General features: G+C 43.6%; 1 protein-coding gene across 4 annotated transcripts in view; it reads left to right on the top strand.

The window, feature by feature from the left end:
• The first annotated feature begins 12,461 nt into the window (after positions 1–12,461).
• Positions 12,462–25,351, top strand: part of LOC106582605 (voltage-dependent calcium channel subunit alpha-2/delta-2) — a 367,039-nt gene continuing 354,149 nt past the window's right edge. For 2 of the 4 annotated variants that reach the window (XM_045705262.1, XM_045705259.1), the window contains exons 1-2: positions 12,462–12,891; positions 18,122–18,203. In XM_045705262.1, coding sequence (XP_045561218.1) covers positions 12,776–12,891; positions 18,122–18,203 — 198 coding nt within the window. In that variant the 5' untranslated portion in view covers positions 12,462–12,775. The remainder of the gene's footprint in view (positions 12,892–18,121; positions 18,204–25,351) is intronic. The other 2 variants (XM_045705261.1, XM_045705260.1) reach the window with 1 other exon arrangement.

The raw sequence follows: 25,351 nt of genomic DNA, 5'->3' as shown, positions 1-25,351 counted from the left end.
TACTGACTCTGAAAAACACTAAAAGAAAGATGCCCAGGGTCCCTGCTCATCTGCGTGAACGTGCCTTAGGCATGCTGCAAGGAGGCATGAGGACTGCAGATGTGGCCAAGGCAATAAATTGCAATGTCCGTACTGTGAGATAACTAAAATAGAGCTACAGGGAGACAGGACGGACAGCTGATCGTCCTCGCAGTGGCAAACCACGTGTAACAACACCTGCACAGGATCGGTACATCCGAACATCACACCTGCGGTACAGATACAGGATGGCAACAACAACTGCCCGAGTTACACCAGGAACGCATAATCCCTCCATCAGTGCTCAGACTGTCCGTAATAGGCTGAGAGTGGCTGGACTGAGGGCTTGTAGGCCTGTTGTAAAGCAGGTCCTCACCAGACATCACCGGCAACAACGTCGCCTATGGGCACAAACCCACCGTCGCTGGACCAGACAGGACTGGCAAAAGGTGCTCTTCACTGACGAGCCGCGGTTTTGTCTCACCAGGGGTGATGGTCGGATTCGCATTTATCGTCAAAGGAATGAGCGCTACACCAAGGTATGTACTCTGGAGCGGGATCGATTTGGAGATGTTGGGTTCATCATGGTCTGCGGCGGTGTGTCACATCGGACTGAGCTTGTTGTCACTGCAGGCAATCTCAACGCTGTGCGTTACAGGGAAGACATCCTCCTCCCTCATGTGGTACCCTTCCTGCAGGCTCATCCTGACATGACCCTCCAGCATGACAATGCCACCAGCCATACTGCTCATTCTGTGCGTGATTTCCTGCAAGACACGAATGTCTTTGTTCTGCCATGGCCAGCGAAGAGCCCGGATCTCAATCCCATTGTGCACGTCTGAGACCTGTTGGATCGGAGGGTGAGGGCAGCCTTCCCTGTGGCTCAGTTGGTAGAGCATGGTGTTTGCAACGCCAGCATGGTGTGTGCAATGCCAGGGTTGTGGGATCGATTCCCACGGGGGGCCAGTACAAAAATTGCATGAAATGTATGCATTCACTACTGTAAGTTGCTCTGGATAAGAGCGTCTGCTAAATGACTAAAATGTAAATGGCTAGCGCAATTCCCCCCATAAATGTCCAGTGGAAGAGTGGGGTAACATCTCACAGCAAGACCTGGCAAATCTGGTTCAATCCATGAGGAGGAGATGCACTGCAGTACTTAATGCAGCTGGTGGCCTCACCAGATACTGACTGTTACTTTTGTTCAGGGACACATTATTCCATTTCTGTTAGTCACATGTCTGTGGAACTTGTTCAGTTTATGTCTCAGTTGTTGAATTTTGTTATGTTCAGACAAATATTTACACATGTTAAGTTTGCTGAAAATAAACGTAGTCGACAGTGAGAGGACGTTTCTTTTTTTGCTGAGTTTAGTTGCCAAAGCTACAAAAGAACAAAAAAGGATCATCTGAAATTAACTAGATCCGATATTCAAGTGAGAGAGTGGCGCTTCCTCTCTTTCTTTCCTCGAATAACTCGTCAGAACCGTCTTTGTTTCGGCGACGAGACCGCTGCTGACCCGAGACACGACTGCCGCTTACAGCTGCCGCTGAGAAAACAGGGGAGACTGAAGTACTAACACTAATTGCTAATTGCCTAGCAGAGGTGAAGAACACACCTCCCGGTACTAATTACTGATTGCCTAGAAGAGGAGAAACCACTCCCTCTCCAATACAGCACTGATTACCAAAACAACAGTCACAAATTGCCCTGCCCCTTAAACCTGGTTGATGTGTCAAAAATGATCTGCAAATTCACACACCAGGTAAGCTATTGGGAAGACAGACAGCACTTAAAGTAGATGGCCCTAGCTAGCAAAAAAAACTGTCTAATAGATGAAAACAAAAATAATACTTATCACTCCTGGAGATGTCAGGAGTCCTCTAGCTATAGAATGAAGCACATATGTGCAGATATGTACACTACATCATTGCTCTCTCGCTCTTCTGTGGGTGCATCAAAACAGTTGCATTCAAAAAAGGGATTTTGAGGCTAATTAAGGTAAGACAGTAATTCTGCATGTATGAACTACACATTAACACATCCAACACAAAGCGAGAGGTTTAAAAAATACTTAGTAGTCGCCAAAGTTCCGGAGAATGTCTTTAAGAGGGCCTAACTGTCCTATGAGAAGGAGCAGGTAGGGGTACAGAGACCCGGCCCATGTCTGCCTCCTCGCCTCTAGAGCAGGGGTATTCAACTCTTACCCTACGAGGTCCGGAGCCTGCTACTTTTATGTTCTACCTGATAATGAATTGCACCCACCTGGTGTCCCAAGTCTAAATCAGTCCCTGATTATAGGGTAAAAATGAAGAAGAAAAAAACGCAGTGGAACTGGCTTTGTGGTCCAGAGCTGAGTTTGAGGGTTCTAGAGGATCAATGGGACTTGAGGCCATTGATCTGTGTGTTTTCACCCATCTCATCCTTTAGCCCAGATCGATCATCACTAATAAAGAGTGGATTCGCTATAAGCATCTCAGCGGTCTGTACAATGAGATCCAGGCCCTGGGGTGACTAACCCTAGAATCTGGTACACCAATGTGACCTTACAAAGGGATAAAAGAGCCAGAAAAGGCAAAGAACTCCCCACTGGTCAACACAAGACCATTGTGCTGTTGTCCCTTCAGTTTGCTCCACACTGAACCAATAGCGCAGGAGAAATTGGGTTCTTATACGACCATTGGTCAGGCCATGGTATACTTGAGTTGCAAAAATGAATAGGAAATACAGTCAAGACGTTGACAAGGTTATAAATAATGATTTTTAATTGAAATAATCATTGTGTCCTTCAAACTTTGCTTTCATCAAAGAATCCTACATTTGCAGAAATTACAGCCTTGCAGACCTTTGGCATTCTAGTTGTCAATTTGTTGAGGTAATCTAAAGAGGTTTCACCCCATGCTTCCTGAAGCACCTCCCACAAGTTGGATTGGCTTGATGGGCACTTCTTATGTACTATACGGTCAAGCTGCTCCCACAACAGCTCAATAGGTTTGAGATCCGGTGACTGTGCTGGCCACTCCATTATAGACAGAAACCCAGCTGAATGCTTCTTCGCTAAATAGTTCTTGCATAGTTTTGAGCTGTGCTTTGGGTCATTGTCCTGTTGTAGGAGGAAATTGGCTCCAATTAAGCCCTGTCCACAGGGTATGGCATGCCGTTGCAAAATGGAGTGATAGCTTTCCTTCTTCAAGATCCCTTTTACACTGTACAAATCTCCCAATTTACCACCACAAAAGCACCCCCCAGGCCATCACATTGCCTCCACCATGCCTGACAGATGGCGTCAAGCACTACTCCAGCATCTTTTCATTTTTTCTGTATCTCACAAATGTTCTTCTTTGTGATCCGAACACCTCAAACGTAGATTCGTCTCTCCATAGCACCTTTTTCCAATCTTCCTTTGCCCAGTGTCTGTGTTCTTTTGCCCATATTAATCTTTTCTTTTTATTGGCCAGTCTGAGATATGGCTTTTTCTTTGCAACTCTGCCTAGAAGGCCAGCATCCCGGAGTCGCCTCTTCACTGTTGACATTGAGACTGGTGTTTTGCGGGTGCTATTTAATGAAGCCGCCAGTTGAGGACTTGTGAGGCGTCTGTTTCTCAAACTAGACACTCTAATGTACTTGTCCTCTTGCTCAGTTGTGCACCGGGGCCTCCCATTCCTCTTTCTATTCTGGATAGAGCCAGTTTGTGCTGTTCTGTGAAGGGAGTAGTACACAGCATTGTACGAGATCTTCAGTTTCTTGTCAATTTCTCACATGGAATAGCGAGAAATGTGCTTTTCTTTCAAAAACAAGGACATTTCTAAGTGACCCCAAACTTTTGAACGGTAGTGTATATATTTTAAATGCTCTGTACATTATGATATCTCCACTGGTGTGTAAGAAAATACTTTGAAGTACTATTTAAGTCATTTTCTAGGTGTGGCAAACCTCTTCAAAGTTAGGAGCGTTTGTCACAAATTAAGTGGGAAACTGTCACCAAAGTCAGCCCAGAATGAAAGTTCTTTCGAACATGACAGTACCATTTTGTGATCTGTAGTTCTGATCGGGGTGGCCATTTTAGTGATCGGGCAGAGACCGTTTATTAGTTCTGCCCTCACATATCTGCCATTTATCACTCGACCCCCTTCTTTGCCACACATCTCCCCCCTAGATCCGACCCCCTAGGTCGGGCTACCGCAGCAAAATATGCGTGCATGCGGGATAACCCATCCACATTTCCCATTTCCTTTCCTGCTCTGTGTTTCAAGTCAAAGTGAAACGGTTGGAGACTCAAAAACCACCGCATCACCTGAGCGTTCTTCTCTTTAGCCCTATGCATCCAGGTGAGTGGTGCATGGTCACTGATGAGGGTGAAGTGGCGCCCCAGCAGGTAGTATTTCAGGCTTTCCAGAGCCCACTTTACTGCCAGCGCCTCTTTCTCAACAACTGAGTAGTTGGTTTCCCGTGGTTCCAGCTTCCTGCTTAAAAACAGGATGGGGTGTTCCACCCCTTCTACTTCTTGGGACAGCACTGCTCCCAAGCCGACCTCTGAACCATCCGTCTGAACCACAAACTCTCTCTCAAAGTCTGGTACCACCAGCACTGGATTACAGCAGAGGGCCTCCTGTAATGTCCTAAATGCTTTGGTGGCCCTTTCATCCCACTTGACCATGTTTGGCCCTCTGGCTCTAGTCATGTTGGTGAGTGGGGCGGCCACTGTGGCATAACTTGGGATGAACTTCCGGTAGTACCTGGTCAGCCCTAGGAAGGCTCGAACCTGCTTCTTATTTACTGGTTTCGGCCATTCTCTAATTGCCTCCACCTTCTTACGTTGGGGTTTGATTAATCCTCTTCCCACTGTGTATCCCAGATACTCTGTTTCCTCTAACCCCACATAACACTTGGCAGGGTTCGCCGTGAGCCCTGCCTTTCTAAGGGCGTCTAACACCGCCTGTACCCGGGGTAAGTGGGATTCCCAATCTGGGCTGTAGATCCCCACGTCATCTAAATAAGCTGCGGCGTATGTTTGGTGCGGTTTTAGGACCTTGTCCATGAGCCGTTGAAAGGTGGCTGGGGCCCCGTGTAGGCCGAATGGCATGACGGTGTATTGAAACAAACCGTCAGGGGTTGCAAAGGCTGTCTTTTCTTTGGCCCTGGGGGTCAGAGGAATTTGCCAGTACCCTTTTGTCAGGTCCAGGGTCGTAATGTACCGAGCTTTACCAATTTTCTCCAGTAGTTCGTCTACTCTGGGCATGGGTTAGGCATCAAACTTGGAGATTTCATTTACCTTCCGAAAGTCGTTACAGAACCGCAAAGACCCATCGGGCTTGGAGACCATCACAATTGGGCTAGACCACTCACTATGTGACTCTTCGATCACTCCAGCTGTCAACATTTTCTCCGTCTCTGCTCTAATCGCTGCCTGTCGAGCCTCGGGTACCCGATATGGCCTCATGCTCACTTTTATCCCTGGTAGGGAAACGATATCATGAGCTGTAACCTCAGTTCGGCCGGGTACTTCTGAAAACACATCTCTGTTTTTCTGGATCAGGGTCTTTACTTCCTGTACTTGTGCTGGGGACAAAGTAGGTGAAATATTTACTTCAGCTGTCTCCTGAGTGTGTGTGGGGTACGTGACCATTAGTGTTTCTCTCTCTCTCCATGCTTTTAACAGGTTTATGTGATAGATCTGTTCCTGGGGCCGTCGACCTGGCTGTCGGATCCGATAATTAACTTCTCTTTTGCTCTTCTCTGAGCAGCTGGTTGGTGTGGTGCTGGACCTGTAACGTGTCCTGATACATTCGCATTGCATCCTGATGAGCTATTTGTTGAGCTCTAGTTGCCTCTTGTTGGGCGGCCGCCACTTGTAACAGGGCCTGTATGGCTCCCTCCATACTCATTTTCCTGAAAAAAACTGTCCTAACCAAACAAAGCCACAAAAAAAAAAAAAAAAACCTGACTCCCCTTTGGAGTGCTAACTAAACTTTTTTTAATTTTTTTTATTTTTCTACCTAACCAGCGGTATGGTTAATCCAGTGCCCACACTCTCCACCACGTGTGGCAAACCTCTTCAAAGTTAGGAGCGTTTGTCACAAATTAAGTGGGAAACTGTCACCAAAGTCAGTCCAGAATGAAAGTTATTTCGAACATGACAGTACCTGTGTGTTTGTTTCGCTGTCCTGGTCCACCCAGGCCGCAGGTAAGGTCAAGGATAGCAGGGTTCGGTACACAAATCTGGTTCTCGGTAGGTCCAGGTCTAAACGCCAACAGGTAAGTCCAAAACAGTCCAGCTCGTACACGGTAAATCCAGCCAATGTAGAATGTCTCTTTCTCTATGGTTCATAGATCCTTCCCGCCCTCTCTCTCTCTTCCTGTTTTTTCTTGACCTTTTATCTGTGGGTCGGCTCCACCTTCTGAGGGTTCCCCTTGCTTCTGGGAATTGTAGTTTGGGCGGTCGGCCATTTTGTGATCTGTAGTTCTGATCGGGGTGGCCATTTTAGTGATCGGGCAGAGCCCGTTTATTAGTTCTGCCCTCACATATCTGCCATTTATCACTCGACCCCCTTCTTTGCCACATAGGTTATCTGTACTTTACATTGCTATTCATATTTTTGACAACTTTTACTTTTACTCCACTACATTCTTTATGAAAATTTCTACTTTTTACTCCCATACATTTTCCCTGACACCCAAAAGTACTCGTAACATTTTGAATGCTCAGGCAGGGCAGCAATATCGTCCAATTCACTCAACTATCTATAATCTGTTGTCATCCCTACTGCCTCTGATCTGGTGGACTCACTTAACACAAATACTTTCTTTGTAAATTATGTCTGAGTGTTGGAGTGTGCCCTTGGCTGTCTGTAAATAAAACAAACAAGAAAATGGTGTAGTCTGGTTTGCTTAATATAAGGAATTTGAGGTATAGCATTTACTTTTACTTTTAACTCTACCACTGTACTTAAGAACATTTAAAACCAAATACTTTTAGACTTTTACTCAAGTAGTATTTTAATGGGTGACTTTCACTTTTACTTGAGTCATTTTCTATTAAAGTATCTTAACTTTTACTCAAGTATGACAATTGAGTTTTTTTCCCACCACTGGGTATCTGCCTGTGACATCATTCTCCCTCATCCTCTGTAAGGATGTAGTCATGGTGAAGCTGTATATTTTAAACCATTCACATGCTCAAGCATTCTGTGTGATGGCTACTTTGCAATGACTCACAATTAGTGGTTGTGAATGGCAGTTGCGTTAATCTTTCTCTCCTTAGGCCCCGTGGGCCAGGTGCTTTAGGACCACGTTGCGTACCTTTGAAAGGAAGGAGAAATCAGGACTGCTGTGAGTCAGCAGAAATACTCTATGTATAGGTGAGTGACTCATTCATCGCTGTTTATATTGGTATAATTAATGTTATGATGGGAAATGTGCTGATTTGAATGCATCATCAGAGTATCAATTAAGGCTGGTGTCCCATTGGGAATAATGAATCAGTCCTCAGCATGTCTCCCTGTTACTGTCTGACTTGATCAGACTAGTTGGAGTCAAAAGCTCTAGACAAGGGGGAGTGAGCGAGCTTCCTGGTCAATCTAACATAAACTATAGTCCATTAAAGGCTTGCTAAACAAACCCATATTTAGCTGATACATAATTGCATGGCAGAATACAGCAAAACGTCCTTACTCCTACATTCAGGGGCGATTTTTTATCTCTGACTGAGTTGTCTTCATGGCTACCTGTCATTGACTGACAGAGCTGCTGCACAGCACAGGAATCCTGTGGAGCGCTGGCTGTTTGCTTCTGTAAGGAGAGTGTACTTGCATGTCCCCCACTGATCAACTGAACAAAGATCAACAGAGGAAGGAGGAAACACCCGGTCACACCACATCCAGAGATGAGCAGAGAGATACAGATCACCTGGGGACTGCCACAGGGACAGGATGTCTTCAACCTTTCCTTTGATTGGGAGATGGACGGACGGACGGACACAGACAGACAGACAGACAGACAGACAGACAGACAGACAGACAGACAGACAGACAGACAGACAGACAGACAGACAGACAGACAGACAGACAGACAGACAGACAGACAGACAGACAGACAGACATTTACATTTTTACATTTAAGTCATTTAGCAGACGCTCTTATCCAGAGCGATTTACAAATTAGACAGACAGACAGACAGACAGACAGACAGACAGACAGACAGACAGACATTTACATTTTTACATTTAAGTCATTTAGCAGACGCTCTTATCCAGAGCGACTTACAAATTAGACAGACAGACAGACAGACAGACAGACAGACAGACAGACAGACAGACAGACAGACAGACAGACAGACAGACAGACAGACAGACAGACAGACAGACAGACAGACATCTTGGGGTCAGAGACATATACAGTTGAAGTCGGAAGTTTACATACACCGTAGCCAAATACATTTAAACTCAGTTTTTCACAATTCCTGTCATTTAATCCTAGTAAAAATTTCCCGGATCACCACTTTATTTTAAGAGTGTGAAATATCAGAATAATAGTAGAGAGAACGATTTATTTCAGCTTTTATTTATTTCATCACATTCCCAGTGGGTCATTTGGTAGCATTGCCTTTAAATTGTTTAACTTGGGTCAAATGTTTCGGGTAGCCTTCCACAAGCTTCCCACAATAAGTTGGGTGAATTGTGGCCGATTACTCCTGACAGAGCTGGTGTAACTGAGTCAGGCTCGTAGGCCTCCTTGCTCAAACACGCTTTTTCAGTCCTGCCCATAAATGATCTATAGGATTGAGGTCAGGGCTTTGTGATGGCCACTCCAATACCTTGACTATGTTGTCCTTAAGCCATTTTACCGCAACTTTGGAAGTATGCTTGGGGTCATTGTCCATTTGGAAGACCCATTTGCGACCAAGATTGAACTTCCTGACTGATGTCTTGAGATGTTGCTTTAATATATCCATGTACTTTTCCTTCCACATGATGCCATCTATTTTGTGAAGTGCACCTGTCCCTAATGCAGCAAAGCACCCCCACAACATGATGCTGCCACCCCCGTGCTTCACGGTTGGGATGGTGTTCTTCGGCTGGCAAGCCTCCCCCTTTTTCCTCCAAACATATCGATGGACATTATGGCCAAACAGTTCTATTTTTGTTTCATTAGACCAGAGGACATTTCTCCAAAAAGTATGATCTTTGTCCCCATGTGCAGTTGCAAACCGTAGTCTGGCTTTTTTATGGTGGTTTTGGAGCAGTGGCTTCTTCCTTTCTGAGTGGCCTTTCAGGTTATGTCGATATAGGACTAATTTTACTGTGGATAGAGATACTTTTGTACCTGTTTCCTCCAGCATCTTCACAAGGTCCTTTGCTGTTGTTCTGGGATTGATTTGCACTTTTCACACCAAAGTACGTTCATCTCTAGGAGACAGAACGCATCTCTTTCCTGAGCGGTATGACGACTGCGTGGTGCCATGGTGTTTATACTTGAACCAGACTTCTGGAGGCCTACAATTATTTTTCTGAGGTCTTGGCTGATTTCTTTGGATTTTCCCATGATGTCAAGCAAAGAGGCACTGAGTTTGAAGGTAGGCCTTGAAATACATCCACAAGTACACCTCCAATTGACTCAAATGATGTCAATTAGCCTATCAGAAGCTTCTAAAGCCATGACATAATTTTCTGGAATTTTCCAAGCTGTTTAAAGGCACAGTCAACTGATTGTGTGTAAACTTCTGACCCACTGGAATTGTGATACAGTGAATAATAAGTGAAATAATCTGTCTGTAAACAATTGTTGGAAAAATTACCTGTGTCATGCACAAAGTAGATGTCCTAACCGACTTGCCAAAACTATAGTTTGTTAACCTCTCTAGGGTCGGCGGGACGAAATCGTCCCACCTACTTAACAGCCAGTGGAATCCTGTGGCGCGTTATTCAAATACCTTAGAAATGCTATTACTTGAATTTCTCAAACATATGACTATTTTTACACCATTTTAAAGACAAGACTCTCATTAATCTAACCACACTGTCCGATTTCAAAAAGGCTTTACAACGAAAGCAAAACATTAGATTATGTCAGCAGAGTACCCAGCCAGAAATAATCAGACACCCATTTTTCAAGCTAGCATATAATGTCACATAAACCCAGAAGACAGCTAAATGCAGCACTAACCTTTGATGATCTTCATCAGATGACAACCCTAGGACAGTATGTTATACAATACATGCATGTTTTGTTCAATCAAGTTCATATTTATATCAAAAACCAGCTTTTTACATTAGCATGTGATGTTCAGAACTAGCATACCCCCCGCAAACTTCCGTTGAATTTACAAAAAATGTACTAAATTACTCACGATAAACGTTCACAAAAAGCATAACAATTATTTTAAGAATTATAGATACAGAACTCCTCTATGCACTCAATATGTCCGGCATCACAGGGCTAGCTATTTAGACACCCAGCAAGTTTAGCACTCACCAAAGTCAGATTTACTATAAGAAAAATGTTATTACCTTTGCTGTTCTTCGTCAGAATGCACTCCCAGGACTTCTACTTTAATAACAAATGTTGGTTTGGTTCAAAGTAATCCATAGTTATATCCAAATAGCGGCGTTTTGTTCGTGCGTTCAAGACACTATCCGAATGGTAAAGAAGGGTGACGAGCACGACGCATTTCGTGACAGAAAATTTCTAAATATTCCATTACTGTACTTCGAAGCATGTCAACCGCTGTTTAAAATCAATTTTTTTGCCATTTTTCTCGTAAAAAAGCGATAATATTCCGACCGGGAATCTGCGTTTAGGTAAAAAGACGAAAGAAAATAAAGCATGGGGTCGACTCGTGCACGCGCCTAAGCCCATTGTCCTCTGATCGGCCACTTGCCAAAGGCGATAATGTGTTTCAGCCAGGGGCTGCCTCGATATCATTCAGCTTTTTCCCGGGTTCTGAGAGCCTATGGGAGCCGTAGGAAGTGTCACGTTACAGCAAAGATCCTCAGTCTTCAATAAATAGAGACAAGAAGCTCAAGGAATAGTCAGAGAGGGCACTTCCTGTACAGAATCTTCTCAGGTTTTTGCCTGCCATATGAGTTCTGTTATACTCACAGACACCATTCAAACAGTTTTAGAAACTTTAGGGTGTTTTCTATCCAAAGCCAATAATTATATGCATATTCTAGTTTCTGGGCAGTAGTAATAACCAGATTAAATCGGGTACGTTTTTTATCCGGCCGTGTAAATACTGCCCCCTACCCCCAACAGGTTAACAAGTAATTTGTGAAGTGTTTGAAAAATGAGTTTTAACAGCACAAAAACATCCTATGGCATACTGCATTAGCATCAAATAGCCCCCGCGATATGCAACTTTTCAGGGAAGTTAGGAACCAATATACACAGGCAGTTAGGAAAGCAAAGGCTAGCTTTTTCAACAGACATTTGCATCCTGTAGCACAAACTCCAAAAAGTTCTAGGACACTGTAAAGTCCATGGAGAATAAGAGCACCTCATCCCAGCTGCCCACTGCACTGAGGCTAGGAAACACTGTCACCACTAATAAATCCACGACAATTGATCATTTCAATAAGCATTTTTCTACGGCTGGCCATGCTTTCCACCTGGCTACCCCTACCCCGGTCAACAGCCCTGCACCCCCCACAGCAACTTGCCCAAGCCTCTCCCATTTCTCCTTCACCCAAATCCAGATAGCCAATGTTCTGAAAGAGCTGCAAAATCTGGACCCCTACAAATCAGCCGGGCTACAAATCAGCCAGACAGACAGAACAGAGACAGACAGAACAGAGACAGACAGAACAGAGACAGACAGAACAGACAGACAGACAGACAGACAGACAGACAGACAGACAGACAGACAGACAGACAGACAGACAGACAGACAGACAGACAGACAGACAGACAGACAGACAGACAGACAGACAGGTTGACAGAACAGAGACAGGTTGACAGAACAGAGACAGGTTGACAGAACAGAGACAGACAGACAGATAGACAGAACAGATATACAGAGCTGGCCTGGTAACAGGATGTGGAGCACCTGGATATGTCTGTTTCTATGGCCTTGTATTTTTACTGGGTCAGTAATCATGCAGCAGTATAATGTTGTGTTAAATATGTTAGGACACAAGGGAACACTGCAGTAACAGTGCTTTAGAGTTTGAGAACCAGAGAATAAATACTTGGGGTTGTTGAGGGTGCTTGTACAGTCTCCAATGACTCCTGTCCTTCACAACAACTGTTACTAAAGACTTTGACTCCAACAAAGAGAAGAACATTTCTCAAGTTAATGTATTACCCGTCTAGAGCATGCCTGTTACTACCAAAACAAAGCCTTGGTTCCTTTGTGCTCATAATCCTGCATGGTGAACAGAACAGTGAGCCTGACGCGCGCCCCCGTCTGTCGTGTTGGAATATTGGCGCGAATGTGTCCTCTTGTGTTCACGCCGTTGGTTTTGTTACATTGGAGAGCGAGTGAGCGGAGCAAATGTGCAAGGCAGGGAGAGGGAGGAGTGCGCAAATAGGCACAGCAGCAGCAGCGGCGGCAGCAGCGTCAATGCATCTGTGAGTCTTCGAATCCGCTGTCTTGACCTGCCAATCCTCTGTACATTTCAGATTGAGATTTCACAGCGCGAGTTCTCGCTATCAACCGACACACTTTCCGGAGCTCAGCGTTTATTCTTAGTTCGGCTGTAAGAGATTATTCTCACGGTCCCATTCTATTTATCCCAGTTTCTTGAATATTTTATGGAAAATGGCGATCTGCGCTCAGTCCTACGGTATTTTCTGTATGTTCTCAATCCAAACTATCCTCATCATTAGCGTCTCTTCGCCGGCAACGGGGAGCCTCCGCTTCCCCCAGCACTACACGTAAGTAGCCTACATTTAGGGAGATGGAAACAGGGGTTATTGCTGAGATGAGAGCTCAGAACTGGGACAGTTTGCCCAAACCGTGCGGTTTACTAAAAGGTGCGATAGTCGCGCGATGCTAACTGGCTCTGATGTTGAAACAGAAACGCAGTTTCTGTCTCTGAATCATGCGTGAGCTACGTTACAGATATATCCGCGTGCACGAATGTTATTGTAGCAATGACAGTTTAGCCATAGTCCAATCTACTACTTCTGCCCTTCCAAATATTGTCGATTATGGGATGTTGTTTGCATGGATAGGTGCATGGGTTACTAATGGCAAGGCACAGGTGCTCGCCGTAATAGCATGGGAGTCCAATTATTGATCATGGTTTGGGATTAGATAACATTTCTGCTCAATACAAATCACCTAGTATTTTTTATTTTCTTCTGCGTTCATAACGGATAGTCAAACATGCTACAATGTTGACAAAAGCATTCAGAAAGCGCATAGGTGATAGCCGAGCTACTTCGACCTAACCAAGTCACAATGCTAATCCCTTAAAAAAACTAAATCAAAGTAGCCTAACTATCAATCAATTCGACTGATTTTATTGCCATGGTAACGTTTAAAAAAAAAAGATTCAGTAAATTTAAAGCAGCAAAATTCCATGCCCCTCCGTAACGGAGGCAGCCTATAACCGGAGGGAAAGTGCCCGCGAGGATGTCCAAATCTTGCACTCCCGTTGCGCCATGGCACTGCACGCGCATTTCACCAGGTGGGTGTGAAGGAGAACGAACTCTTCAATTGAGTTTTACGAATATATCTCTCTCCTCGACCCCAATACCTTGAAAAACATATGACCTAAATATTACTAAAATAAGTGTAGGTATAGGTCATATTAATTAGAATGGGTTTGACAGTTAGACTAATCATTCCATTGCAGTGTTATCAGTATTAGCTATTCACCATCGTGTGCATCAAGATTTAGATAGTTTTTCTTGATTATATTTCATCAAATTGTGTAAATAAAACATTTCTTAATTGACAGTATTGTATTGTAGGCAGCAACAGGCTATGCAAGTTGGAATAGGCACAACGATATGCATAAGGAAATCTGGCCTCAGCCGTATAGGCCTATATCTTATTAATAAGCATTATAGGGCCCGTTACACCCAACGCTATTTGAAATGTTATTCTGACATGTATTGCATTAACCTATATATTGTTTTTCATTTTGGGATTCAATCAATGTGTAGCCTAAAACATGCGTGGAACTTTTTCTGCGTCTCTTGTGTCAGTAAAGGTCGTCTGATTAAAACATGCTTGGAACTTTTTCTGCGTCTCTTGTGTCAGTAAAGGTCGTCTGATTCTGGAGCCTTACTGTTGCTTCAGGGATAACCCTCCCCTCCCCTCTCTCTCTCTAATTTGAGATCTGGTTTATAAATCAATAATTGATATGAAACTATAGAATGTGTGCTATCTGATCACTGAAGAATTTGATAAGGATGAATTTGGGAACTTTCCTCCTCGGATGCATCTATTCTACTCTATAATTCACTACTCTATAATTCACTACTCTATAATTCCACATCTATTCCCTCCTCTTCCAATGCATCGCTTTTTAAAATAAGAATCAATGCTTTGCGCTCTGGCTACACAATTACGCACAGGAGGACGTCATTTTAATAGACTAATAAAAACATGTATAATTCACAAGCTCATGCTTTAGGCTACAACGCTCTTAGTCGGACATTAGTAGCCTATGACATATTAGGCTACTGACTGTGTATATGGGCAATTATTATCTGGCTAGCGAGCCCTCCTTTTGGAGCTGCGAGCTGTGTAGTGGGACTGTTGCAGGATTTATGACGGCGATTCTCACAGAGACAACTGTGTGTCAAGATTTTCTTGATGTAACCGTTTTAGGCTATCCCGCCCAAATAAATTGAAACATTTACTAATCATTATTGTCTTGTATGAATAGGCTAATAAGGCATGTGTCATAATATTGTTATAGACGTGATAGCCTAATTTCTGAACTCTACGCATAGACTACATTTAATTTCTAGACCGAGTCGAACCGTATTTACATTTTACAAGGCCGCTGGTTGTTTGGATAAGAAACGAAGTTATTTTTTTTAGAGACTGTTAAGACTGTCAAGGTCAATCACAATTCGCTGCAGTTCTTACACAGACGTGCCAGGTAACTCGGGGGGGGGGACGACGATGTAAACTGGAACTAAAGTAGTGCTAATGAAAAGAGTCCTTGAGGTGAATATAGTGAACAACAGCGAAGAGAAATGTACAATGTGACATCGGATTAAGGTAATCCAGAGAAAAGTGTGACACCCCGGTGGATGGGTGTTGTCGCTGGTGTGTGTGTGTGTGTGTGTGCTGAACATCAGGTTATTGGCCAATTACAGTAGGCCTACTGTCCATTTGATGAAAAACAAATAATGGTGATAACTTATCATTGGAGGTGGACTGGACTTTACAAAATCATCTCGGGGTAAATTATGTCTTGCAATATTGTGCATCAAATTATATGCAATTTCACTAACATTTACTTTCATAAACGTATGAATATAGTCCTAATATGGATAATTTTTCAATGCTTCACCTCACTAGAAATGACTTGGGTTTAGAGATCCATCGATTCAACGTTGCGATGGAGCTTGAATGAAGAGCTATTGGGTTGATAATAAACTCGTTTCATGTCGGCCTGAGATAGTCTTGGATGACAGACCCAATGAATGTCCCAAACTCGCTGAACGATATTTGATGGAATTCTACTTTTGGACCTATTCATGCACATATTATGTAACCTAATTAATTATTCTAGGCTCATACAAATAGTGATATTTAAAATACACTTTTGGATTTAATACTAATAATACCGTAAGTTATTTTGAGTAGGCTACTACATTGATTTTGATCACTGCATTGTTGGGTTTAGAGCTCGCAAGAAAATAATTTCACTGTACTTCTGCGTGTGACATTAAAAAAATGTAAAACTTTGAAGTAACAGCCCATATTAAGGTCAACATTGGCTTAGCTTAAACATGAGATAAATCAGCCTTAGCCTGAGAGTCAGTAGGTCAATCCAGCAATATTTACCGTGCAAAAGGATAGTTCACCACCAATGTTGTGTTTGTTTGTGTGTTTTAACGCAGTATGCATATGTATACAACTTGGTTGTGTCTGTCATGTGCAAGTGTGTGTGTGTGTGTGTGTATTTGCATTTGTGTATAGGTGACTGTACACTAGTCAAGTTGTGTAAGGAGTGTGCTTAGCTTGGGGACAGAGGTATTGTCACTAGCTGTTAGCATCAGTGCATTCTGCTCCAGTGTGGTCTCACTTTAAGCCTGTGTTCACTTCATTGCTAGGTGACCTTTTCATAGTCAGCGAGCTTTCTTGAGCAATCCTGCCTTGTGCAATCCTTTTTTAGAGGCAATCCTCTTTTCCTCTCTTATTCTCTATATCCCCCTTATAAACACAGTCAAGACACATTATTCTATGTGGGTAACATTTGAACAAATGCTTTCTCTACACTCACAGAGGCCTATGTCTTATCTGATTCCTGTCAGTGGTCCTGGTTACAGATATGATGTACTGTTAACTATACTCAGTCGTTCCAGGTCTCTCTGTCACTTCTTGGCAGATTGGTATTGGTTAATAGATCTGTCTTTTCTTTCCAAATAATCTGACATTTAACGCTGACATTTGTTTTTTGTGGTATTATTAAGAGACAAATGACAGTGTTGTGCTGGTGATGTGAGTGTCTGGTGTGTCTGAAAGGAAAGGCTGCGTGGCTCAGAGTCGTCTGCTACCGTCTAGTCAAAACACAACCATAAAGACACGGACAGAAAAAAGGGTACAGTTTCATGTTTTGTAGAATTTATTTGGTTACTTTTCCTCAACAGTTGTACATGACTTAGTTATTATTGTTATTATTGTTATTCATTACTATTCTTTTCCCATGTATGTTAGTATAATTATTTCTTATTTCTATCTGAGTGATGCCTGGGTGGGTAGGGACTCCACTCTAAGTTGGTAACTCTTGCTGATCGAACAGCAGCTTGTGAACATCTTGATCCATTAAGTCATTTGCAGCCTTGATGGAAGATATAAACTGATGAGCCCCAGACGTTTGAGCTCTTAATTCCAGACTTGGCTCCGTCCACTGAGAGCGCCTCCTGCTTATTGTGCACTTCTGTCAGAAGTGAAGCTTTTTTATTACAGCCCTGCTGCTGATCGAGGCCCAGCCAAAAGAACACACGCTCACGCTCCGTCCAACCAGAACCCCAGGGATGAGTGGCGGCTGGACGGGATGTTGATGAATAAAACTGACGTTAGGAGATGAAAAAAAGACAGTGTGTCTATAGAAGGAAGGAGGGGAGTGAGTGACGGATGGACAGAAAGACGGATAGATACAGACAAACAGACAGATAAACACACATACACCCCACCACACACACACACACACACACACACACACACACACACACACACACACACACACACACACACACACACACACACACACACACACACACACACACACACACACACACACACACACACACACACAAATCAAATGTATTTATATAGCCCTTCTTACATCAGCTGATATCTCAAAGTGCTGTACAGAAACCCAGCCTAAAACCCCAAACAGCAAGCAATGCAGGTGTAGAAGCACGGTGGCTAGGAAAAACTCCCTAGAAAGGCCAAAACCTAGGAAGAAACCTAGAGAGGAACCAGGCTATGAGAGGTGGCCAGTCCTCTTCTGGCTGTGCCAGGTGGAGATTATAACAGCACATGGCCAAGATGTTCAAATGTTCATAAATGACCAGCATGGTCAAATAATAATAATCATAGTAGTTGTCGAGGGTGCAACAAGTCAGTAACACAAGAGTAAGTGTCAGTTGGCTTTTTCATAGCCGATCTTTGAGAGTATCTCTACCGCTCCTGCTGTCTCTAGAGAGTTGAAAACAGCAGGTCTGGGACAGGTAGCACGTCCGGTGAATAGGTCAGGGTTCCAGCAGGTCTGGGACAGGTAGCACGACCGGTGAACAGGTCAGGGTTCCATAGCTGCAGGCAGAACACACACACATCACATGCAATTATATACATCACTTGAGGTTTAACAAGGGAAGGGAACTGACTTTCTTACGCCCTTCCCCAACTCATAATATTTGTGATAAACTTGTATATTAAAGTTACAGCTGTGTGTGTTTGTTCCCTCAGAATGATGCATTGGGCGGGCCGCATTGAGAAGGAGCTGGAGAAGACTCTGCAACTGGTCACTGGAGCCCAGCAGATGAAAGGGGTAAGTACTGGGAACTCAACATAATACCTGATCCCATGCATGACTGCAGTTAAACTGTCTGTCTTCTCTCTCTCTCGCTCTCTCTCTCTGAAGCTAGGCTAACTATCGTATTGTTTGTGGGCCAAATGGAAGCGTAACACCAGCAGTGTGTCTATGTACTCTAGGGATTCCACACATCTGGGCTCCTGTTTCTGTTCCTCTGTCATTGTGTGTGTGTGACACTAGAGCGGCAGATGGTTTGGCCGTGTTAGATTGACAGAGTTTTGTCATGTCTCTACACAGAGCCAGTGTGCATGTTCATTGTGCTTCCAGGTCTGGAAATGGACCTGGATCTAATGCTTCATTATTGCTGTGTGGCTGACTGTGATGATTCAGCCAGTCACAATAGCGTCTATGGCTGCGGTGATGATAATCGTTGCCATGGTGAGGGGGATGGCCGTGGTGTTAATATGGTAGTGTAATTGACGATAGCCAGTGTAGGCGACAGTTGGTGACAGTGCCAGTTGTGGTTGAAGGGTTTAGGACAGTGTTTGGGCGGGCGGAGCAGTGATGATGGTTGTTGCCATGGCTGCGGTTAGCATGGGGATGTGTTGGTTACTCTGACAATACAATTATTTGCGTTGTCTTCCAGAAAAACACAGCATCGCTATTTGGTCTGTCGCTATTTACTCACAGAAATACAGGCTTTGGCGTTCCTAGTTTGTGCCAATAGTTATTGAATAGGAATGTGTGTGGATTTGCATAAGCAAATACAGCACGTCAATTAAAAGTGTATTCAATTGTGTTTGCACTGTCAGAAAGATTAACATTGAGTGAATGCTGTGGGAACAGTTAGTTCAGCTAATAGTCTGTTCCGGTGTATACTAGTAAGTGGGTTGGGCTGAGTGTGTGTGAGTATGATGGTTGAAATGTGCGTTTGTGAGTATGTTAGCATAGTGTGTTTGTGTGTATGTTAGCATAGTGCGTTTGTGTAGGCTAGGTTGTCCTGAGTGTGTGCGCGTGTGTTTGCCTAAAGACTCCACTCTGTCTATTGATGTGCATGCATGTACAAGGGCGTGCATTTCTGTCCAGAATCGTCGTTGCGTTCCACCCAGAGAGGAAGTCCGCCTTGTGTTGTGTAAATCCTCTAGGGCTTGGGGAGCCAGAGTAGCTTACCAAGCAAGAGGGTCCGAGGCACTCTGACTGTAGCTAGCGATGCCATTTGACCTTCCGGATCTGGTGTTATATGCCTTTTTTTTGTTTACAAATACAGCTAGCTACATGTCCCCTGTGGCTCAGTTGGTAGACCATGGTGTTTGCAATGCCAGGGTTGTGGGTTCGATTCCCAGTATGGGGAAAAAATGTATGAAATGTATGCATTCACTACTGTAAGTTGATCTGGATAAGAGTGTCTGCTAAATGACTAAAATGTAAATGTCTGGTGTTCTAAGCTTTACAGTGCTACTTTATAGACACAGAGGCAAACATGTCTCTCTATGAATTTGTGATTTCGAGAACTTGAACAGCAAGAACTCCTCTTAGTACTCAGGAGAAGAAGAGAAAACGACTGAGAAAAGGGCAAGTTCATCCACTGAACATTACAAGAGGGGACGACGGAGAAGACATGTCTCTTGTCCAACCTATGCGAAGCCTTGACGAGGAAATACATTTTCAATACTTTTGGATGTCGGTTTGACAGATTTGACGACTTGCTTCAGCTGCTTGCCCCTCACATAAATCGCACGAGAGAACTCACAGCATTCGGTGCGAGTGGCAGCACACAGCAAAGTATCTCTGCGAGTTATAAGCTAGGAATCTCAACAGTTTGTGCCATCATCACAGAAGTTTGCCAGGCTATCTGGCATGTCCTGAAGGAGGATTTTGTTGTTTATTCCTCCATGGCAAAATGGGAAGAAATTGCCAGAGAGTTTGGGGATTGTTGGAATTGTCTGTGTTGTGCAGGAACTGTCAACGGAAAACATATTCAGATCTAGCTCCGGCAAACTCGGGGAGCAAGTACTACAACTACAAGGGCTTTTTCTCAATGGACCTGATGGCAGTCTGCGATGCAAGGTGCTGCTTCACCATGATCGAATTTGGTCGGGAGGGAGATGCAGGAATCTTCTCATGAAGCAAGTTCGGCGCCCAACTCATTGCAGGCCAGCTGCCAGTAACAAGGCCAGAGTGCTTTCCGCGGACCCAAACACCGAGCCCATATGTCTTCAAGGGAGACGAGGGATTTCCTCTGAGGGTAAACCTGACATGACCATATCCAGGTAAGATACGCTAAATAGATGTGACTATACTTATGATGTGAAAATTATACCAATATAGATGTTGTAATTATACTGAACAAAAAATATAAATGTAACCTGTAAAATGTTATGTTTCATGAGCTGAAATAAAAGATCCCAGAAATGTTTAATTTGGACAAAAAGCTTACTTCTCTCAAATTATTTAGCACAAATTTGTTTACATCCCTATTAGTGAGCATTTCTCCTTTGCCAAGATAATTCATCCACCTGACAAGTGTGGCATATCAAGAAGCTGATTAAACAGCATGATCATTACACAGGTGCACCTTGTGCTGGGACAATAAAAGGCTTCTCGAAAATGTGCAGTTTTGTCACACAACACAATGCGACAGATGTCTAAAGTTTTAAGGGAGCATGCAATTGGCATGCTGACTTCAGGAATGTCCACCAGAGCTGTTGCCAAAGAATTGAATGTTAATTTCTCCAACGTAATTTTTGAGAATTTGGCAGTACGTCCAACCAGCCTCACAACCGCAGACCACGTGTAACCACGCCAGCCCATTATCTCCACATCCGGCTTCTTCATCTGGGGGATCGTCTGAAACCAGCCACCTGGACAGCTGATGAAACTGAGGAGTATTTCTGTCTGTAATAAAGCCCTTTTGTGGGGCCTGGCTCCCCAGTGGGTGGGCCTGGCTCCCAAGTGGGTGGGCCTATGTCCTCCCAGGCCCACCTATGGCTGTGCCCCTGCCCAGTCATGTGAAATCCATAGATTAGGGCCTAATGAATTTATTTAAATTGACTGATTTCCTTATATGAACTGTAACTCAGTAAAATCGTTGAAATTGTTGCATGTTGCGTTTATATTTTTGTTCAGTATATATGCCTTACATAAAAGTCATTGGCATCCCAGTAAGAGGATGAGGGCCTATGTCCAAAGCATAGGCTACACAGTTTACACAGTTGTTACAATACACATTTGAAAGCCGTCATGTTCTTGTTCAATACAAATGGAAAACCCTTCTTATCTTTAAAGGTTCTTCTGACCTTGGTGACACCAAGAAGATCTACAACTACCTCCACTCAAGAGCCAGAAGAATTTCAGAGGACTGCTTTGGGATCTGAGCTGCAAGATGGAGGATCCTGGGACGAGCCCTTGATGTTGTCCCGGAGAAAGCTGAGACCATTGTGAAGGCCTGTGTGGCCCTCCACAAAGACCTTTGCACTACCGACACTTCAGACACTGACAACACAGAGTCATCAACACGGTACATCCACCCCACATTTGTTGACCACTCCACACCCACTGTGGACCTGCGTCTAGGAGAGTGGAGACAGGTGATACAAGGGACACCAGCTTCCTGGACCCAAGGAACATCTCGGCAGACAGAGCAACCAGAGTTGCTCTAGACGTGCGCAACAACCTCAAGGACTACTTCCTCACCCCAGCTGGACAAGTGTCTTTTCAGAATGCTGCTATCACTCCCTACAATAAAAGTAAAAATGTTGTGTGGTTTGGAAAACGTGCGCACATACACTACATGACTTAAAGTATGTGGACACCTGCTTGTCGAAAATCTCATTTCAAAATCATATGGAGTTGGTTCCCCCTTTGCTGCTGTAACAGCCTCCACTCTTCTGGGAAGGCTTTCCACTACATTGCTGTGGGGACTTGCTTCCATTCAGCCCCAAGAGCATTAGTGAGGTTGGGCACTGATGTTGGGCGATTAGGCCTGGCTCGCAGTCAGCGTTCCAATTCATCCCAATGGGATTCGATGGGGTTGAGGTTAGGGCTCTGTGCAGGCCAGTCATGTTCTTCCACACCGGTAGGGAACTTGCTTTGTGCACAGGGGAATTGTCATGCTGACACAGGAAAGGGCCTTCCCCAAACTGTTGCCCCAAAGATGGAAGAAAATAATTGTCTGTAGCATTAAGATTTCTCTTCACTGGAACTAAGGGGCCTAGGCCAAACAGCCCCATACCATTATTCCAATGACTGCCTAGGAACTGCCTTGTTCAGAGGCAGAATGACAGATTTGTACCTTGTCAGCTCGGGGATTCGAACTTGCAACCTTTCGGTTATCTAGTCCAACGCTCTAACCACTAGGCTATGCTGCCACCCCTTTTGTTGTCCTTGCGTTGTTTTAGTTTGTCATATATGTTTGACAAACCTAACCTTGTGTTATGTGTAGTGGCCTTTCAATGAATGGCTGTCCAGCTGTAGACTATGAGGCTAGACCCCCGAGTCATTTGCCTCATCAGCATAACATAAGGTTGTACATGGTCATGTGTAGAGGCCTTTCAATGGAGACCTTCCTGCTAGGGTGCATGGGTGAGAATGGCTGTCCTGCTGTAGACAATAAGGCTAGACCCTCGAGACATTGACCTTACCTGCATAGCTCATGTACGAAGCACTACTGATTCAGTAATATTACAGTAATATTTTCTGCCAAAAGTACAAATAACCAGACAAAGATATTTGCAGACCTTTTAGATATTTATTTAGGATCGTACGAGTAAATATCACAAGAGGAAAATAGTGCAATGAAAAATACAATGTAATACACAGGTGAAAGGGGAAATAAGAGAAAAAACACAAAGTAAACAACAGTAAATTAATGAGAAAATAAGTAAATATAAAAAAATCCATAACCCCCCCAGTAAATTACCCACCACCCTAACGTGTGAATAAGAAAAAAGCACACAACGGCAGTTTTTGTGGTGAGACGGAGGGCTCTGTCTCACTCGAGAGCGGACGGAGTGGACACACAGTACTGAACGATGGACCTGTGAAAGTACATCGTCATGTTCCTGACAAACGGGAAACATTGATCAGGAGGAATAGACACCGTCCATGATACCATGACGTCGTAGACGGCCTTTGCTGAACACTTCTGCTGTTTCTGTAACTCATCCATCCGCTGCATAATGTCAGTGTCCAAAGGATCCTCAGGGGTCTTCCTCGTCCGGCCACTGGAGCTGGGTCGGGGAGATGGGGCGGAGGTTGATGGAGTTGCAGGGCAGAAAGCAAGGGTGTGTCTGGACTAGAGGTCAACCGATTATGATTTTTCAATGCCGATACTGATTATTGGAGGACCAAAAAAAGCCTCTACCGATTGCTCGGCCGATTTTTATTTATTTATTTGTAATAATGACAATTACAACAATACTGAATGAACACTTATTTTAACTTAATATAATACATCAATAAAATCAATTTAGCCTCAAATAAATAATGAAACATGTTCAATTTGGTTTAAATAATGCAAAAGCAAAGTGTTGGAGAAGAAAGTAATATAATACATCAATATAATACATCAATAAAATCAATTTAGCCTCAAATAAATAATGAAACATGTTCAATTTGGTTTAAATAATGCAAAAGCAAAGTGTTGGAGAAGAAAGTAAAAATGCAATATGTGCCATGTAAGGAAGTTACCGTTCAAGTTCCTTGCTCAGAACATGAGAACATATGAAAGCTGGTGGTTCCTTTTAACATGAGTCTTCAATATTCCCAGGTAAGAAGTTTTAGGTTGTAGTTATTATAGGAATTATAGGACTATTTCTCTCTATACGATTTGTATTTCATATACCTTTGACTATTGGATGTTCTTATAGGCACTTTGGTATTGCCAGTGTAACAGTATAGCTTCCGTCCCTCTCCTCGCTCCTACCTGGGCTCAAACCAGGAACACATCGACAACAGCCACCCTCGAAGCAGCGTTACCCATGCAGAGCAAGGGGAAAAACTACTCCAAGTCTCAGAGCGAGTGACGTTTGAAACGCTATTAGCGCGCACCCGCTAACTAGCTAGCCATTTCACATCGGTTACACCAGCCTAATCTTGGGAGTTGACAGGCTTGAAGTCATAAACAGCGCAATGCTTGAAGCACAGCGAAGAGCTGCTGGCAAAACGCACAAAAGTGCTGTTTCAATGAATGCTTACGAGCTTGCTGCTGCCTACCACTGCTCAGTCAGACTGCTCTATCAAATCATAGACTTAATTATAACATAATAACACACAGAAATACGAGCCTTAGGTCATTAATATGGTCGAATCCGGAAACTATCATCTCGAAAACAAAACGTTTTTCCTTTCAGTGAAATACGGAACCGTTCCGTCTAAGTCTAAATATTCCTGTTACATTGCACAACCTTCAATGTTCTGTCATAATTACATAAAAGTCTGGCAAATTAGTTCGCAACGAGCCAGGCGGCCCAAACTGTTACATATACCCTGACTGCGTGCAATGAACGCAAAATGACACAATTTCACCTGGTTAATATTGCCTGCCAACCTGGATTTCTATTAGCTAAATATGCAGGCTTAAAAATATATACTTCTGTGTATTGATTTTAAGAAAGGCATTGATGTTTATGGTTAGGTACAGTCGTGCAACGGTTGTGCTTTTTTCGCAAATGCGCTTTTGTTATATCATCCCCCGTTTGGCAAAGTCGGCTGTCTTTGTTAGGAAGAAATAGTCTTCACAGTTCGCAACGAGCCAGGCGGCCCAAACTGCTGCATATACCCTGACTCTGTTTGCAAGAGAAGTGACACATTTTCCCTAGTTAAAAGAAATTCATGTTAGCAGGCAATATTAACTAAATATGCAGGTTTAAAAATATATACTTGTGTATTGATTTTAAGAAAGGCATTGATGTTTATGGTTGGAGCAACGTGTACCTAAGCGATTATATGCAACGCAGGACAGGCTAGATAAACTAGTAATATCATCAACCATGTGTAGTTAACTAGTGATTATGATTGATTGTTTTTTTATAAGATAAGTTTAATGCTAGCTAGCAACTTACCTTGGCTTCTTACTGCATTCGCGTAACAGGCAGGCTCCTCGTGGAGTGCAATGTAAAGCAGGTGGTTAGAGCGTTGGACTAGTTAACCGTAAGGCTGCAAGA

This window comes from Salmo salar, chromosome ssa22, assembly GCF_905237065.1.
Source record: "Salmo salar chromosome ssa22, Ssal_v3.1, whole genome shotgun sequence".
Lineage (NCBI taxonomy): Eukaryota > Metazoa > Chordata > Actinopteri > Salmoniformes > Salmonidae > Salmo > Salmo salar.
The sequence above is the reverse complement of the archived record's forward strand: the minus strand, read 5'-3'. Positions and strand labels throughout refer to the sequence as shown.